This window comes from Xiphophorus maculatus, chromosome 21 (assembly GCF_002775205.1).
Source record: "Xiphophorus maculatus strain JP 163 A chromosome 21, X_maculatus-5.0-male, whole genome shotgun sequence".
NCBI classification, from domain to species: domain Eukaryota; kingdom Metazoa; phylum Chordata; class Actinopteri; order Cyprinodontiformes; family Poeciliidae; genus Xiphophorus; species Xiphophorus maculatus.
In genome coordinates, this window is record NC_036463.1 from 21236510 (window position 1) to 21256954 (window position 20445).

Here is a 20445-nt window from a genome sequence, read left to right on the forward strand (position 1 = left end):
GTTCAGAGAGCTTTTAATAATACCTAACAAACATGATCAATGAGTTTCTGAGCATATAATCTCCCATCTACAACAGGAAATATATAATTAATACATTTATTACATTTAAATGTATTAAATGTTATATTTATTTTTTTGCACAAATAAGAAAAATGTTTTGATTAGGACTGTCATAAACAATTATTTTTGTAGCAATTATTCTGACAATTAATTGAGTATTCAAATAAAAAAGCTTAATAAAATGACATATTGGTAAATCCTGGCATAACAGCTGTGTTATTGATCCAAATTTTCATGTCTATGCACCTCTCACATTTACTTTTCTTTACCTTAGAAAATTAACCTGTAACAAAAACAGCTCATTTTTACATCAACCTGGACAACAATTACACAAAAATCTGAAATTATATTCAATTTAATAATAAAATAATCAATCAAATTCATTTGTTTAAATTACATTTCAGCAACAAGGCGGTTCAAAGTGCTTTACAGCATAAAGCAACAGGCTGATAAAGACACTCCAATATTTAGTTTCTGTATTCATCCTCAGTCAGTTTAATAGATGACACCAGGCTTTTACTGCTTTTGTGTCCATGTGAACAACAGATCTTTGGCACCTTTTCCGTACCTGGAAACACATATGCTACTATGTACACAACACGGTGTGATCCGCCAACCACCTGCTGCAACTAGTATGGTATGGAATTTATTTTCCTGTTCGGCCGTAAAGCTAGACTTGTGCTAAGCATCAGTTAGAGAACTGGAGCGTCCATCTATATTTATATTTGCCTTTGATGTAGGCAAATTTAACAAATATGAGATTAAAAACCTATCACAAAGCTCAGGATAAGCTTTACTGGTAAAATATGTTTAGTATGTGGAACCTGCAATATAATCAGCTTGACTTATAAAATAAATGTGGTGTTCAAATTGACAGTGTCACAAATGAATGTTTTGAGGCAGTACGAACTCAGATAATACTTCCCACTGAGATGTCACAAAATCTTTCTTCATAGTTCATCTGTTCTAAAGATTTAAATGTAGCCATCTAACTGCATACTTAGGGCCCTATGTTATCCGTCTTATTGACTCCCAAATTTCACTTTTTCCTATTGTTATTTTTCAGAATTCCACTTTTTCCATTCTAACTTTGTTTTATTAACCCAAAATATGTATTCATGGAGTGAATAAAAACTATTTAACAAACCAATAGCCAAAGAATCACACATTTATAATTATTCTGCTTGCACAGAAAAAGTGATATGGTAGTAGAACAACTGCACGACGTAGTGCTTCCAGTCATTTTCAGACCATTGAGGTGGTAGACACAGTAAGACTGTGGAAAAAATAGGTGGGTAGAATTGGTTACACATGCAAATTTCGACTGATCACTGATCACCTAAAATGAAGGAAATCAAGGCCAATTTATCGGTTCGCGCTTAATGTTTTTGAGATATTTAAAAAATATTTCCAGACACTTTTTAATGAACAAAAAACATTCAAGGATATTAGCATGCCTTCACATATGTCACAAAAACCTTTTCTGTGCATATCTTTACATTTATGTTGTTCAGCCAAGGCCACACCAGCAGACATACACAAGCACTCTCCCAAAGGCAGAGAGAGAATACACCACTCAGCGTTCCAGATGGAGAACTCACACTGTCAGCATCAACTGTATGGCACCCATAGCAGCACTTTGCAACTGTCAGTAACAGTGAGGTCACTCTCTCTCTGCTTTTCTATACAAACTCACTTATAACCAGACATGACATTAGATCATTTTGACAGAAAGCACCATCTAGCTAGGATGCTCTACCTATCTGAAAATGGACACAGAGAAAATGTATAGCACTTCATAAAATTCAACAAGTAATATACTCACATTCTGTCATGTAACTCGACTTCTTCCCAAGCGTTCAAACCAAAACAGCAAATGAAACACAGACATATGAGAACAAGAACGAATCATGTGACTTCATACAATCAACCAAACTTCCTTAAAATGTAGTTACCTCCTTAACAAGTCAAACAATGGCTGCTCTTTGACCATATGCAAATACTGGAAGTAATACGCCACTCCAACCTGCAGCAGATGGTGTGACAACAAGACTTTGAAACAAAACTGCAGACAGGCATCCAGACTGGTCCTCAACTACCTTCGACAAAGAGTTGCAGCTGTTGCTGATATGTTAAAAACAATTATTTCATCTAGATTCACATGAGAGCTTTATCTAAGCCTTTTCCAGAACTTCTAAGCACACACATTAGGATGCAACCACTGTAGGAAGATATGATAACCATTTGGGACCAGATGGTGTCCTGCTCTGCCAACATCTGGTTTATGGATTAGGACAAAAGATATTAAAAGCAAGTGGGTAGATTTGGGGAAAATGAAGTCTGCCGGACTACCAGTCACATTCTGAGCACTTTAAAAAGCAGTTAACCATTTCTTGCACAAGCATTTATTATTTAAGGGTCAACTTGTTTAATTAAATGACTCCAACAAGCCAAAGTTATGAAAAATACATTCATCCATGGCAGAGAAATGGAAGGATCACATTTTATATTTCTCAAGCTAAGAGAAAATAAATTTCTTGTTACACAAATCCAGTCATCAACATAGGTCCTGGGTGCTTTTGGAGAATGCAGCTGAGATTGCAGAATTAAAGTGGCTAAGCTAGCAACTCGCAGCTTTCACCAGGGCAAACTCTAAAACCTATAAGGAAAAATCCCTAAAGGGCTGAGTAAAGTTATACACTAGGGGTTAGCATTTAGCATATTATTTATTATCAAAAAACTGACAACAATAAATTCCATTTAATGGCATTTTAATACTCCAAAAAGAGTATTGTTGACATCAGGGATGCACCGATAAATCGGCCCAGATTTCCTTCATTTTGGGAGATCGGCAATCAGCTGACACTTACATGTGAAACCGATCTTATCTGAGCAAAGGAGATAGTTAAGATCTACACGTTATGAGACCTTATCTCCTGACAGACCTTACTCACTACATTCAGCAACTTTCCAGACAAAGAAATCTGTATTAGTCAAAACTGGAATTAGGAGGTCAGGCTTTCTAAAGAGTAATGATTGATCAGAAAACTGCAATAGGTGCACCCGTAGTCATGTTTACTATTTTCGCCACTGCTTGTTACATTGAGTATCAATAAAGTAATAAATTTAAGAACATAATTAATGTAGTTACTGCGTGCAGTTTAAAGATAAGTGTCCCTCTTTAAGTCACTGCTGTCTTCAAGGAGCCCATTTCAAAACATGTATATTTTCTAGGAGCGGTGTTTGCATTAATGTGTAATCATAGCAATACAGCTGCCTAAGTAAAACACTAAAAACAGGTTGTAAATATTAATAATTTTTTATTGTAATATATACTACAAAATATTGTGATACAATTTTAAGCTTATGCACCATCTCAGTGTGTCATAAAGCATCAGATTCTACTGGTCTACATGTTTCTCAGAGCATATGAACAGCGAAAGATTATTGGAAAGGAGGATTAAAAACTACTGTCTCATATTAAAGGTTGATTTTTCTACAAATGTCAATGCAAAACTATGCTATCACAAAAAAATGCTGTAAGGCTTCCTTACATAACTAAAGGAATGTTTGCTTTTTTAAGATGCTAAATTACTGGCATATTTTCCATCCAATTCTACTTTAGAACTCGACTTCCGGCTGTTTGCTAGCAAATATTTACAGTCGATCATTTCCCTGTGAAGAATATTTGCGGTTGTTAGTGAAGTGCAAGCTTGAGCTACCGCATTTATGGCAATAAAATGTGGGCAAATTAACAACCAAAATGAATGAACTTAATGGACCATGTTAGAAAGCACATCAAACAAGTGGGAACATCGGAGAGGATATCATGTGTAGTCTGGTTTTAGATGTTCCTAACTAGAAATCTACTTGACAAATAGTAAACTTTGCTAAATAAACTTTACTGAAATAATGAAATGTTGAATCCCTTCTTTCCAAGCTTTAAAGAATAATTTGACTCAATTAGGCTTTAACCAAGTCAATTAAATACAGCCTTTTTTTTGTTAGGCTATATAAAAAAGACAGTAAACTCTAGATTTCACTGTAGCTATTTAGTGCAGATCATTGCAAGAACAATATGCTGTTTGATCTTGGTTAAAAGAGATGCATATTAAAGAGGCAATGAAAGTATGACAGTGTGGCCTTGGTGGTCTCACAACTGCTGCTGTGAGGAAAAGAATAGAAAGAAGGAAAATAGATCCCCATTATGATAAGTGCAGGTTGCAGGCTAGGAGCTTATCAGAGATACCATATTGAGAACAGGCAACTGGTGAGAGTGAGATCACTGCACGGGAAATAGGAAGCAGTCATACTAGCCAGTACAACTCTGTTTAAACAAGCTATCAACACAATGAGGAGTGTGGAGTGTCATAATACTCTTTCTTTTCCTGTCATATATGTTTATTTTTAGTAAATAAACCATAGGACATAGTTGTTCACACCTTACAAGATCTTGCATTTTGAACTTTAACTTGAGTGTTTAGCTGCAGCAATGTGAGGTTTGACTGCCGGCCTTGAGGAAACTCTGAAATCATATCACAGTATGTCTCTGTGCTTCGATCATTACATTCCTGTCTGTGTCTCCTGCATGCATTTCTCCCCAACACCACACCCCTCAGCATTTCCCAACACAGAGAAAACACATGACTCGAGGTCCACTCAGTTTAAATATCTGCTCACATGGATTGTGTGAAACATATAAAAGTAGTTTCTTGGCTGCTTTTCTTAACTCTTAATTGTCAACTAGTATGTTTTCAATCTAATTAGCATTGATAGACTTAATTTTAAATATTAGTAATCAACAAGGTTTTACTTCGCCAACCCTTATAAAAGGTCAGTGCAGAGTAAAAAACAGAACTCTTGCAACAAGGCTAATGCAAACACACAGCTGAAAGTCGAGAACACAGCAAGGTCAGGTTGGACACACGCTGGTGTACAAATATACTAAAAATCGGGTTTCCAAACCTTTCTTAAACTACCTGCAGAGGCAGTGAATAGAAACCTCAACTGATTCTGTTTTTGGAGAACAGAATCTGAATAGTGAACGTGTAGGATGCAGCCTTGAAATTAACATAACAGTTGAAGTGTGAAGGAGAAATTGTAGCTGCTGTTGAAAACAAAAAAAGTGCATTTTAGCCTTTTTTGGGGCTTCCTTTTAATGACAGGAAGCAGATGTATTACTCTGTCTCAAGTGTCTGCCTCAAGATTTTACTAAAAACAAACAAAAAAATCCCAAGCAAACCATAATGTGATGTTAGACCTTTGCTTAAAAACAAAAGGAATTGAGCAAAAAAAAAAAAACGGTCACAGTGCAACAGAAGGTTTAAACAAAACCAGATCTGACTGGGATACAAACAGGAAACACATGACTAGGGCAGATGGGCAAAAAACACCGACTGAGTCTAGAACACCTCGGACATTTCCCTGCTCAGTTTAAACCTAAACCATAATGAAAAAATGCTGCAAGTACCCTCAAATCCTTTAGCTTAACTATGGACATTATTTTATATTCATTAAAAATACTGCACTTTCACATAGTTTCATTACCTCCCTTCAAACCATAACTTCCTCAGTCCATCAGTCTGGCTCAGCTTTGTCCAAACATTTGAGAAGACCCACTCCAGAGCTATGAACCCATTGAGGTGCTTCCACTGCAAACCACAGGAATTAAAATTCCTGTAAGATGAAAAAGACTTCTTTCTTTACTCATACTGGTCACCTCCCACTGAATATTTGTCCATTGTATACACTCTTTACTCCCTTTACACTTACACAATCCCTCTCCACCCTATCCCACAAGGACCCTGCTCACTCCCTGCTAGAACACAGCGTTCTGTCTAAAATCTGCATACTCTCAGCTGGATGCAAAATTAAGCCTGCTAGTTAAGATTTCACACAGGCTCAAGTATTGCGGTGATTTAGAAAGACCACTTAAAAATCCCATTAACGCCCCAGCTTCAATCAAGTGTTGCCATCAATTTATGTTCCTATTTTATTTTCAATTGTGTTAAGCTCTAAGTTAATAACATGTGATCCTATGAGGAAATAAAAAGATCACTGAAACTGGACCCACTGATTCTAGGTTACAGTGAGATTTGATCAGGTTACAACTAGGGGCGCACCGATTGCAGGTTCTGGCCGATTGCCGTTTTTTTAAAAGGTTTTGATTTGGTAATTCTGATTTTGGATGATTTTGTCTGAAAAGTTGCTAAATTGGCAACTGTGGGGTGACTAGTGGCACCCCACATGCTCAATAAGTTGAAAAATGTAAAGGCAAGCTAGTAGTGTAGTAGGGTGTAACAACGCATCCAGCTGACAATAACACGTTAAAAGATATTAGGGTCATCAAAAGAAAACAAGATATTAACATTTTTTGTTTTTGAAATTGGATTCCAGTCTAGTTATGACAAATGTAGAAAAAAATGACATTTTTTTGCAGCCCACAGAAAACAGGCTGAACAGTATATTGTGATTTGCATTTTTTGCTTCAGTTTTTCACATTTTTTGGGAAAGTTTTTAAAAACTTCACCTTTTCTAAATCCTTCCCCTTAACTTCTCTTAACTAACATCTCTGGATCTGAAAGACTTCTCCCTAGCATGATTAACATAAACCCAAGTATTGATAATAACTTCACAGCAATAGATCAAATATTGTATAATAATTTTCTAAACCATGTCTCATCCCAACGTGGTCCATATTCTACAAGAGCAATCATGCTTGAATTTCTTTTTTAAAAGTTAAAGAAAAGCTTTAGGTTGTGAATTAGAGATTATGAAATGGTCCAAACTCTATTTAAAATGGCTCGTTATTTTAAAAATAACAAGAAAACATATATTTTAGGTAGCTATGAGCAAGTGAGATTTAAAAAAATAGAGTTGCAGAGGGGAACAAGGAGGAAATTTATGAGCCTGTGAAAAAAAAATACAGTCTATTACATTATGGGATGGAGAAAGGGTCTCACCTCCCCCACTCAGCCAACAGGAAATGGGCCAGCAGGATAATCAATAGCAATGACTCCTATTTAACTCTGTCCTCCCAACATATGCTCATGAGTCAACAGCAGTTTTTACAGTCATAACCCCTCCCTACAAAACATGCAAAAAACCCCCCAAAAACTTCAACCTGTCTGTGTCCATTTTGAGATGTGATTTCCCTCCATCTACCAGGCTGTTAACAAATCGGACGCCTTGGATGAAAAAAACGATTGGTTGGTAACTGAGGTGCTAATTTAAATCATTTGTTAAACTCTGTTAAAACATAACATTTAAGATAAGACATAAGATTTAAGATTTTGTTATATGATAAGAGTGCTACTAAATCAGTAATTCAAATCTTTCTTCGTGTTTCAGTGAGCAAGCAAGAACAATAATCTATGTTGTTGGAAAATAAAGCAGCATTACCCCTTAAAAAACGAAGAAAAAACTGAGTTGGTGACGCAAAAGAACAAGACCATAAAATCCACCAGCTTTTTTTTATTTCTGTGTGAGATTGTATCCCTACCTCACCCACTGTCATTGTCAGAACACCCTTCATCAGACTCAAAAGCTTTGCATGTGCCAGAGTAACTAAAGCAGCATGATATCCCGCCTATCACAATAAATGCCATTCACTCTCCCACAGTTTGTAAAAGCTTAACCAGCAGGCTGCTGTAATTGCAGCTCCACAGCAGAAATTAAAGCATGGGAAATAAACAGCTCAGAGCTACAGTATGCAAAATGCTGTGAAAGAAGCAAGTTGACTAAAGACATTTGATTAAAACAGAGAGTCAAAGTGGAGTTAGTTAAAAGTGCACTCTATGACCTCTCTGGGCTGAATGCTCAGATAAACAGAACTATCTCTGCACACACATGTCATGTTGATTGATAATGTGGCTTTGAGCTAGAAGGAAGAGACTTTTAATAAACATACAGAGAAATGCTTCCACTTGCAAGGTGGGGTCTGTATGTTAGAAAGCAGGTCAGCGTTAACCCAAACAGAAAACAAAAATTCACAACACTGGTCTCTTTCCAACTGCCAGCTCAATCCTCGCTAATTAAAAGTTTACATGCTGTGGACCAGTCACAGCTTGAAGTTCCTGTGCAGTGGCATTTATGATTTCCTCTATTGGTCTGAAACAAATGGACCATAACAAATCAAAGAAAATTCTTAAAGAGCTAATGTTTTTTTCACTTTAGTGCAAGCAAATTCAGGTATGCATGACTACATAGGTAACGTTGCTAATACAGATCCACAAAAAAGTCACCAGGTGACTGGAAACAGAATATTTTCAGCTGGATTTGCGTTGACTCCTTGACTAGCTAGTCAGAAACTCAAACATTTAATCTTTTTCAAATCAATAATTAAGAGCTACCAAGTTGCACTCACAACACTCTTTAGAGTGGGGCTGTTACTGAATGAAGAAGACTTATTTTCACATTTAGTGGAGTGATTTAAAACAAAGTCAGACAAAGGCCATGGACGTAAGAAGATTTCTTACCTCAAAAAACATGTCTGTGACTCATTCAGGCTGAAACAGGGCAAGAGAGAGTGTGATTGTCCGGAGATAAGAAGATTGCTAAAAATAAGGGCTGCACTAATTTTTAAAAAGCCAGACCTGCTGATTCTGATTTTGGTCAATGCCAATTTTTTTGTCTGAAAAGTAGCTAAAAATAGCTACAAAGTTGCTAAGTTGGCAACCGTGGGCTGAGGATTGTTAACCACCCATGTGCAGACGTGACCTGAAGGGCAGCAGAGAGAAAGGGGACTGTGACTGATTTTCAGACTTTAGCGTCAGTGGTTAAGATTACTGATCTCCTAAAATTGAGGAAACCTTTTATTTTATTATTTATTATTGTACAGCTGATTGGACAGTGTATCCCTATCAAAAATATTAGAACAAAGTTGCTGATTTATAGTGGGGGTAGAGGAGGCATCAACCTCTGGTTTGGAACATGAATCGGGAAATGTTGCCAGTGTTTTAGAAATCTCACAGACCAATAAAGAATCAAAATACTATTTGAAATGTAAAAAGAGCCCACAGTTTCACGCTAAACATGCTAACTGCTAATGCATGCATTGTCAGCATTGTCCCTGTTACAGGGACTTATTTCTCGTACAGCGAGATGCGACGATGCCTCTGATCCCAATGTAAATAATTCATGGTTTCCCACAGAAGAAGTCAAGAAATAAAAAATCTGAAGGCTAATAATATATATTCTGATATTTCTTGAACATAGCTGCCTGCAAAAAATGTTATTTATATGTTTTTCAGTATGAGGTATTAAAATAATTGCCCGTTTTATCCACAAGCTCTGTTTCTACTATCAATCAGTAAGTCTGGTGACTGATACCAACAAGTTTCCAAATGACTTGACGTTAAAGTTCCATCCATCAAAACAACTGGGTTTCTTCAGACAGTAACTCAGAATAGAACTGAACAGAAAGATGGAGTTGGCTGGGGATCTGGTTGCTAAGTGACGTAAAAAACAAAAAGAAAAAAAAAAAAACACCTTGAACTGCCAACTGTGAAGGTAAATGCATGGAGTAGCAGGGACACTGAGGCTAAAAAGAAAACAAGGGAACGGTCCTCATGTCACTTCCTTGAGTGGCAGTTGCGTGTGAGGGAAACCCATCTCATGCAGCAGTTGGACAATGAACAAGCGCTCCCTAAAATGTACTACTGCTTTCACATTATCCACCCACATGAGCCATAAACAGTTTTTCTGAAAAATAAAGGCAGTAATTACCCTCAAAATAAAGCTAAATTGTCAGCTTGTGTTGGATCCTATAAGCAAACTCTAGAACTTTCCTGAAGGACTTCCTTATCTACACGCTAACAGATGGAAAAAAAGTTTTTAAAAAAAGTCAGAAATTTGTTTCCAATGTGTAGAAATCTATAAAAGACATGTTCTTGCATCTGAATAAATGTAAAAGAAAACAGAATCTGATCTCACCTGTAGGATCTTCTTCCTCTCTTAGCACGTTGCTCCCATCCACATCTTCCTCTTCCTTTTCCTCTCTTGTCTTTCCAGTGCCGTTTTTCACTGGGACCACAGTGAAGTTAGTGGGCATTTTCTGTTAGTCCGATTCTGTCCCCTCTTATCTCCTTCTCCCTCTTAAGCTGCTACTTCTTCTTTCTTTTCCTCTGGCCTACCGCTCTTCGTCCTCCTTCTTGTCCACAGCTTCTTTACGTTCTTCAGACCTGATGAACTTCAACGCTCCTCAGCAGACAATGAGTCTCACGCTCAAGTTTTTGTTGTAGTCACCAGAATTCAGCTGTCCTCCCATCTGAGATCGACCCCCACCTCAACCGTCCAAATAAGGAAGAGTGGGTCTGCCCCGCCCAGAGGGGGCAGTCCACATAGACAGACACCCTCGCAGAAAACATGACATGCATTTGTGCTTATTAGCGTGTGAGAACATACTAGAGGTCCTTTCTGTTCCCTGAGGGCTGACTTCCAACTCTTGGATTGCTGCTTTATCTCACAGACGACAAATACTGACGGGATCAACTGCTGTTGTGAGAAAGGAGGAAGTCTGGAGCCGATCCATTCAGGAACATTTTCACACACAGACAACAGCGCTATACTCGTCCTGTTTGCCTATGCAATGTTATTTGACCCAGTCTGTAGTGACAGGTGTTTAGCAGTACCATGAATTATGTATTTGGAGTAAAATGTCTTTATTCTTGCACATAATTATCAATTAAAGCCACACACATATTTTGTTGTCAGGAAGGACAACAAAATATCCTGCATTAAAGCAGCTCTGTTCAGTAGCAATAATGATATTTCAGTCCCATCAGCTGATCTGACCAATAAAATTAGTCACTTCCAAAAGATATAGTGTTACAAACCACTTCCCACACCAAGTAAGCAACAGCCCTCACTGACGGGAAATATTAAAAATACCAACATCACAAGAGTCGACTACATGAAAAGACCAGTTTCTAGTGTTGTGGGTTTAAAGTTATCTTGGATATTAACCAAGTGGAGAGCTAACCACCCCCACTTTTATTACCCCACTGACACCAATGGAAGATCAATACAGTTGAAAGAAGGGAGGGAGATGCAGGAAACAGGAAAAGGAGGAGGTGCAGAGGGAGGTAAGAGAAACACCAAGACCCACATGGGCAGGGAGGGTAACCACACACACCACAGGAAAATACTGCCAATATTTTTAAGAATGACAGTTCACATCTAATTACTAAGGACCCAATAAGTGTAAAAAAAGTTCTTCAGGAATGACATAATATGACTGTTTAACATTGTACTGTTGTAACTAAAATAGAGCCTTATAAAATCTGTTTAATTTTCCCCCAAAATTCTGCATTTTCCATTATCTTTATGATTTCAATTTCATCCATGTTAACCATATTTATTCACCTAAAAAGTATGTGGTTAATGTGTGAATGACAGCACTTGAACAAATCAATAGCTAGAGGTCAACATTTACTGTAATCCTTTTTCACAAATACAGACTGCTGTGGTTTAACAGAACTTTGATCTTGCGAAATGTTAAGTTTCTCCCTCATCCCTGCTTTGCAGTTGATCTTAACACCAAAATATTTGTCACACAAAAACTCACAAAAAGGAAAAGTGCACACACTGCAGCGTTTCCCCTACCAAAGTCCAAGGGGAGAGCCAACTCCAAAACGGATAAAAGCGCAACAAAAACACGCGCTTCTGCTCTGTATCTGCGGCGCTCACACACGCTAAGCCAGTTGTGCTTGTTTACGGGTGAACTGATGCTCTCACTCAAAAACAGTGCACAGTTGCAATACGTGTGTGTAATATATATACCTGTATATATATATATTTATATAATGTCTAGTGTACTTGGATATTTTGGAGAAAAATAAATCATCATTCAAGAATATCCCACTGAAAACATATTGCCATCAGTGGTAGACCCAATAACATCACGTCACATTTCTATTTTATAGCTTTCATTGTTATTGCGCAAATAAAAAAACAGCTCATCAATGCTGCATTAAGAAAGGACTTAATGGAAACCTACATGTTGGTTTCATATGTCCATAGTCCATTGTTCTGCCTTACCTCAACAATTACGCTAATGTGGACTTCTCTTCTGTAGGCTCAAATTTCTAACCTCAAAATAAAGTTATCGATCGACTGCACAGACGGAAGATGAGCCAAAACTTAACCTGAAAGCAAGGGCATGAGTGAAGGACATAGGCGCTCTTTCTTCTCCAGCTTCTTCACTCATATTCATACAGTATTTTGTAATTTGAGAAAAATTCAGTCAGAAGTCCAGATAAGCCTGTCGCAATAAGCAATTACTCGCATGATAAATTAAAATTAGCTGGATAATTTCTGTTCTGATTAATATTTTTTTAGGGTAATTTTGCTTACAGAGGGATCATAATCCATTTTTAGTCATGATTTAGGTTGTGTGTGTGGTTCTTTTCTTTTTTTTCATTTTATTTACTATATTTTGTTGTGTTTTATTTAGGATATTTAATATACCTTCCAGGTTAATTCTGTAAGTTTTCTTTGCAAAATTACAGTTCATTGGTCTTTGAGAGGTTAACCTTGCATTGTTATGCCATTATCAATATATTAGTTGTAAACAGTCTCAAGACAATATTATAGTTTATCACAATAATTAGTGGGACAATTTATTTCCACACCTATGTCTAGATTAATTTGATATCTAAAAACATAAAAATGTGACAAACAGATCAATACATTTTAAGTAATTTAATTAAACAAAAAAATACATTAAAAAAAATAAATAAATCACCAATTAGTCTGATTTACTCTTGCTACAGAGAAAAATAGTTTCAACTGAAGAAGCAAAACAAAGCCTCGTAAAGGTGTCTTGTATTATGCAATACTAAACTGGTCTTCAAAAGAAAAATAACCTTCGTTCTCCAGAACTGTGGCAGTTTCCCAGTGCTACAAGAGTAAAGTAGCAATCCATTAACTGATACCAGTCATCCCCTATAAGCATAACTGATTACTAAACAGTGCCCCCTGGAGGATAAAGAATGAAGCAAGGATTAAAATTGATGCAGATTACACCAGAGGGTATAAACTCTTTATCATTTCATGTGGGTTAAGATCATGGTCATTGTCAAAAGTCATCTTATTGCTCGATGCTGTGTTATACAACACAACAGCAACTAAAGTACAATTTTAGGTGGCATGGCTACTGGTGATAGCATCACATGAACTTTTAAGATATCATACCAAAGAGATGAAACAAGAAGATTTTTTCCACCTCTCATTTTCAATATAACAAGACCTGTATTGTTACAGCTCCTGCTTTGGTATCTTGCTTTTTATTTAACCAAAAGCTGACAGTTCAAGACTAACCATAACACAATGTTGCCCTCTTCTGACCAGATGTGTTATCTATTTTGAACCACTGACATAAAAGATATGTACTCAAATGTTTGTAGAAAAAAAAAAAGCTAAATCATGTTAACATTGTAATCTGGGGTTAAATGATTACTGGAAAAGTTTTTTTTTGTTTGTTTGTTTTCAGACAGTTGCATTATTTTGCAGAAAGTACACCATGCCATATTTTTGTGTGACTATTAAAGAAGGGTGACTAGCCCAGATAACTTGTTTCTAGGGTTGAAACAATTCCTCGAGTGATTCCAGTACCTCGATTATTAAAATTCCTCAAGGAAAATGTATCTGCCTCGAAGCTTCGTTAAATTATATTTTATTATTTAGCGCACCGTGTTCCGGCAGGGTTATTATTTGTGTTCCGCCTGAGTTGTTGACGAAAGCTAAGTGTTAGCAGCATAACGTCCAGTTTTCAAGTTTGACCTGGGAAGATTTTATTGATTGATGACAATGTCTGGGTCTTTGTCATTTTTCGGGGGACCAATAAGCATCTTTAAAATGACTGGCGCGATGCCTGGAGTACGGCAGCTTTTCTCCTCCCGGAGCTGCTGCCTGGTGGCGGTTCAGAGCGAACAGCGGGGAAGAGCGCTGCAGGTGTATTTATACAGGTGAGCGGATAGACTGTATACTGCGGGCGGCTGCGCATTAGATAGTTAACGTAAGTGTAGCTTTACGGACGAAACGGAAAATTTATTTCATATCATCCCGGTCTCAACAAATGGGTGGCAGAGCTCATCGTGGCGCCATGTAGCTGGTAGATGAGTTTTTGTGTGTGACGAACGAAGGTGTTAAATCCTGTCGCTAACATAAACACAAAAGCTATAAATGTCTGAGCAAGGTGAGAATTCATCTATTAAATTGACTGAAGGTGAATGCATAAAGCAAAAGCTGGAGTACAGACATTTTTATAAGCGTATTTGTGAGTCTGCCTTTTTATTATTGAATTGAATATAATTTCTGGTTTTTGTATAACTTTTATTCAGGTTAACTTGTAATGTGAGCTATTATTGTTACGAGTTAATTTTCAAAACTACAGAAAGGTTATTGTTAGAGAAGCTCAACTGTGAAAAATTGGACTGATGTTGATATGCGATAGTAATACTGCTGTTAAGTTAGATTTACCAATGTTTTACTTCATCTTTTTTTTAAAAATCCGATTACTTGATTAATCGTAAGAATAATCGATAGATTACTCGATTACTATCATATTCATTTACAACAGCCCTACTTGTTTCATAAAACACTTCAATAAAATGTGTGTAGAGAAAGGAGACTACGTGTTTCAGCTGAGCTCAAGTCTAAATATGATGGTGGAGAAACTAGTTCCAACTAGATTTGAGCTGTTAAAACTTAAACAGAACAGCTGGGGGGAACAACAACCTCTGCATTGGCTAAAGAAAAAGACAAATACATGAAGCTTTCCACAGTAGTCATGGAAAGCTGCATCTGTACCATCTTAAGTAACAGCAGTACTCATCCATTAAACATTATAAATAGCGTATGGGACACAGCATGCTTTGGCAAGCCCAAAACTCAGGTTATGTAACCCTTTAATGGCCATCTAGATTACAAATTTTTAACAAACTTTCAGACAATATCAGGTAAAAATGGACTGGGTTTGTCTATTAGATCAATCTAAGACAAAATATACTACAAAATTGTTTGAATAAATTGATTAGTGGTTGATTAAAAAAAATAAACTAGTTGTTGTTCTCATGTGAAACTATGTTATTTCTCCAGTGTTGTGCCATTCCCAGCACTCACTTTTTTTGGCTCTCAGCATTATTTACTGCATTAGGAAAAGACAACATGGTTGAAATGACTCACAGTGAACGCTTTCCTTAAGTCTATAAACACATATTTAGAAAATAGACATGGGGGGAATTTTTTTTTTAACTTTTTTCCATTATGTAAGTAAAGGAAGTCATCCCCAATGGCAGGGCCTCAGAAATACAAAAAAGCCATCGTTTTTTTATTGTACAGAGCTTCCACAATGATAGGGAATTTATTTCGGAATTCCCACTGGTCAAAGTTATGCAGACCAACAGGCAAATTAAAATTTTAAGAGGTGCTTTGTCCATTCGGCTATAGGTCTGATCATGTGATGCAGACTCATCATTGCTAGGTCTACATGATGTTAGGAAAACGTGAAATCCATACTACGGCTGTCTATTAATAGTTAAAACTATGTCCTCATTAGGAATCTGTTGTTTTTCAGCAAGGTCTTCTAAAACTAATTCACATTTAGACCTTTGAGCCTTTATTTCCCTCCTCTCATTTGGCATACTAAACATTTCGGCTGTCACGCCACAGAAATATGTCACAGTGATATGACATTACATGCCAGACAATGGCCATGCATACATGATAGTGCCCCATGACTTTGGTTTGGTGTTCCACAGAGAAAAAACATGATTCCCAATCACCCTGTATGTATAGTATGTGATCTATGACCCTTCATGGCAGCAGTTGCAATGAACTGTGTAATTACAGTCCTTTCACCTACTCCACGTTAGAGGGAGCTTTGACGTCACCCCATCAATGGTCTTTCAATTTATGGCAGGAGATAATATCCGTGGTTATGTTTTCCAGCTTTTAAAATACTTAGTTTAATACACTTAATATTCTTCTGCTCTTATCCAAATTATTTAGCTTTAATATTATTCATCTCCCCTAGCCAAGGAAACTGTGTGATGCATAAAATCCAGATAACGAGCACTCTAACCACCTACTGCAAATTAAAATATTCAATACGTCAATCAACAATAGTTAACAGGAAAAGTTGTTTTTGACAATGGCTATCTAGGCAAAGAAACAAATTAGTTGTAAATTTTTATAAAGCAATATACATAGCACACAGGCACTCTGCAACATCAATAAATTTGCGATATAATGTGCAGTCCAAATTTGAGACTAAATCTACCCATCATAGCAAAGAAATTATTTTTCATTATCAAAAATCCAAAAAAAATTTTTTTTTGAAGCTTCAAACTTTTAATTTTCAAAAACTTTCAGTTTTAAAGTTGCAAAAGATTATGAACCAGATCCACACCGTTAGCACACACACGAGGCCATGTGTGTGTGTGTGTGTGCTACCATATGAGACAAGGTGCACACTGATCAGGTTTTGGCTGAGCAAGAAGCTCTGTTTACTAGCACAAATCTATCATCTCTGGACATCTGGACACCAGTACCCTTGGCACCAGTTCACAGTGGAATAAGAGGTAATTTGTGTCCTTCTTAAGCAACAGAACTAAAGCTGAACAACAGTTTCACTGTTTGGACTAAAGGTTACCTCGTCTCTACAGCTCACAGTGCGTTCCTCAGGCTGTGCTGTGAATAGAATAGGATTCTGGATTTGTGCTGCAGTTTGAAATGCCCATCCCTGCTTGTCATGGTCAGAAATGAGTCACTTCTCATTAAAAACAACCATTTAACTTTAGGTTTATCCCTTGGCTGCTCTTGAGAAACGTTAGTGGTTTCATGTTCTTTTTCTACAAAGAAGGCCGTCTGCAGCAGCAGCTCTGGCTCAATGCTCAGGTCAATTATTGAAACTGAAAACTGTTAATAGTTACTCTATACATTGACCCTTTTTTCTACAGTAGTGCGTGGTAGGTTTAACACCAGCATACATTTCACAGGCTTCTGTTCGTTCTATTAGAATGAGGAAAACACCAACATAATATCTGGTGACCTAAAAAGACAACACTTCTTAGAACAAAAAGCAATAATTCACAAATAATCTTGCTTCTTTGTTCTTAACCACGGCTTCCTCTTTTCTATCCAACGCTTTATCTTTAGAAATGTATTTTGCAACCATGAACAAAACAGAACAATGTTCCAAATCAGATGTACTTTAGTATGTGCCACCACTTTTTTTTGATTGAGTTGAATGACTCTCTAAAGTCCAAATAAAGCCCTTTTATTACAACTGGAAAGGCACACAAAGGGTTGCACAAGTTTCCCAATCAGGTACACCTTTCCAAGTAAAATAAGAAATTGAAACAGAGAGCTGAAGCAAGGCCAGGTATGTACACTCTTCCCTGCATTACTAAAATTACCACAAGGTGTTTCCTGCTGTAATGGAAAATGCCTGACCATCCATCACGCTAACATTTCTGAAACCCATTTTCTCATTGGGCTACTGTTGCAGAAAATGAGTTTTGGAAAACGAGACTCTTCATCAACAAGATTTGTTTCAGAAGATTCACCCACAGATGAGGAAATGGATCATCACAAAAGTCTTATATTTACTGCAATCCATTGTTTATTGATAGCACAAAAAATTGGAAAAAGAAGGAAGTAAAGCACAAAAACTAGATAAGTCAAAAAAACGGCTCCGGGGAAATGACATACAACCAATGCTTTTTGGAGTCCTCACCAAAAATCATTTCTTGCTTTTTAATCATAGTTAGAGGATATGGATTGTGAATATTTTACGTTTTGAACAAAATGCTATAACTGAAATTGCCTAAAGTAAACACTATCTGATCGTGTGAATGCCGGCTGCATGTGTTCACAGGAGACAGTCTTCCTCAGGATCAAGTAACAGAGACTGATGTGCTGATGAAAGGGAGCAACACACAATCTATTCTATGGTTGCCTAACAGAGTAATTTATAGCAGAGGAAATGACAAACCTAACAGTGAGCATACATACCGCCATAACTACACAGATTTGTGTCCACAACACATCTTCCAAGTCACCAGCTGAGATTTGAATCAAACTGAGTCCATGCATTGAAACGGAATAGACAGGTCTCGACTTGTTGTTGTGTTTTTTTTAAGAAGGAAATCATGTGGAGAACATTTTCATAGCTTTGCTGCTTGTTGCTGACTTGGCTTTGTTCAACACACCTATCAATTCAGGACACTTTTATGCAATACGAAAAATACTCAGCACATTTATAATTTGTAAAATGCATGTTTGAATGATTAATAGTAGTTCAGTGCAGTCACCAACTCACTTGTTACTCGCTCAGTGTTTTGCTGTGGCTCTGAGCCAGAGAAACACATTTCAGGCTTATTATAACACACTGGCTTGCTATGTCAATAGCCAGCCTCTTCTATGTCATCATAATTTATCACAAGTTTATCAGCCACTCAATTTACCCTTAGATTTTTTATTGTTCATTCATCCATGCTGTCTTTTTAGAAGACCAAAACATCAGCTTGTTTCATGGTTGCTGCTCTCCAACTGTTTTATGAGTTTATGGCTAGATTTTACTGTGATAAGTGAAATATGTCAGATGGATCCGAGTAAAGCAGCTCATAAAAACTCCATTCCAACCAAAACGACTCAAAACCAGATGAAACCCAGTGTGTCCTACTGATCACGACTCAATACAAACACCAGACTGTTCCCACACACACGCCCAGCCATCATTGTACTGTAATTTTGCACGCTTGCACGACCAATACTTCCTGACAGTTATTTTGGAGCCTTCTACCTACCCGGGTGTTGCTATAGTGAGTGACCATGTTTGTCAGCTATTGGAAGACCAAGGTCTGAGTGCAAGAAGAGCAAAGAAAATAAAGCGAAAAGATTCGACTGAATGTTAAAAATCCTCAAGATCAATACACAAATATAGTGTTAAAAGTGGACAAGCATTAAAAATTGGTTAACTGTAAAAGGAAGATCGATTTTCCCCCTAAGATGTGATCTGTCACGAGGAAACTCTAACTTCCAATCTTTTTCCAATCAGAAAACATACCCTACAAAAGCCCCAACAAATCACAATGACAAAAACACTCTTGAGAATGATACAAAGAATAAAGTCAAAAATTGATTAAAGCTGATAGAATAACAGCAGAAGTTGATAAGGTTCCCCCAGAATCCTTCGATCATGGAACACTACAATATGAACTAATAAATTTCACAGTCAAGGTAAGGATTTGCATTCTTTAGGAAAGACTCTGCTGTTTCAGTAATGCTAGACATGCACACTGTGCTATTTAATCACTTTGCTTTTCTTTTTTTAAATATGCATCAGTAAAACTATATTTCACAGTGTCTGCTTTTTCCCCCAACAGGTGTTAATATCACCTCTGTTCTTACAGAAGATTAACAACCACACTGGTCAGGAAGGGTACAACAAAAAAATGTCCATCATATTTATGTATATACCCTTAGATGATCAATTTTAAAGAAAAATCTGAACTGCCTTAAGCAGGCAAAGCCAGGACTAAGCTTTACAAAATTCAGATTTCAGAAATTGGACCCACATTTCTAATCAGTATATCTCTAGAGATAATCCCAAACTAAAGTTAAAGAAAAATAACATGCACACAAAAATAATGTGTGCATTATATGTTTTTTTTTTACTGTGAATAGAATAGGATTCTGGATTTGTGCTGCAGCTTGAAATGCTGCAGCACAGTCAGTTTGTTGAAAGACAAATCCCATGTTAAATCCACTATCGTTATGTTTAAGCTAATTTAGTAAAACCTAAAAAATATATATGTGATGTTCCCCTACACGGGGAATTTTAATAAATTCCCCACTAATGACACTACACACTGTAACAATATTTGTAACTTCACTTTTGTACTACTAGCTTCTTCTCTACGTCGGTGATTTTGGGGGTGCAGTTACCCCAAAACTTAATTAGCGCACTCCAGTAAACAGCACTACAACCAATACCCGAATGATTTACGAAGTCTAATCCCCCGGAGACAAAGTGAGATAAGAAGTGGGACACGGACTAATGTCTGAGCCAGCTGTCTTACCGTACTTATTAGGTTCCCTGTTGTACTCCAGGATAGGTACCGTCGGCTCGAACACGGAGTCCTCCAACTGCTCATTTTCCGCCACGGTGCCCGGAACACTGCTTCTGCTTCCACCGGTGTCCGGTGCCGGGTGAGCTCGAGTGCTGCCCGAACGCCCTTCCTCTTTGCCAAACGTCTTTCCAGTGTATACAGGCACCACCACAAATCTCTCCCCCATGTTGTTTTTCGTCTAGTTGTTTCGCTTTTCGCGCTAACGGAAAGACGCACGGCTTGGCTCTGCTTGCCCGAGCCGTTAACG

General features: G+C 37.2%; 1 protein-coding gene across 5 annotated transcripts in view; it reads right to left on the reverse strand.

Moving 5' to 3' along the window:
* LOC102237367 (solute carrier family 12 member 7-like) overlaps positions 1–20445 on the reverse strand; it is a 59219-nt gene extending 38774 nt beyond the window's left edge. For 4 of the 5 annotated variants that reach the window (XM_023326362.1, XM_023326361.1, XM_023326358.1 and 1 more), the window contains exon 1: positions 20148–20445. In XM_023326362.1, coding sequence (XP_023182130.1) covers positions 20148–20364 — 217 coding nt within the window. In that variant the 5' untranslated portion in view covers positions 20365–20445. Of the gene's footprint in view, positions 1–9993; positions 10333–20147 lie in introns of those variants that run through there. The other variant, XM_023326360.1, reaches the window with a different exon arrangement.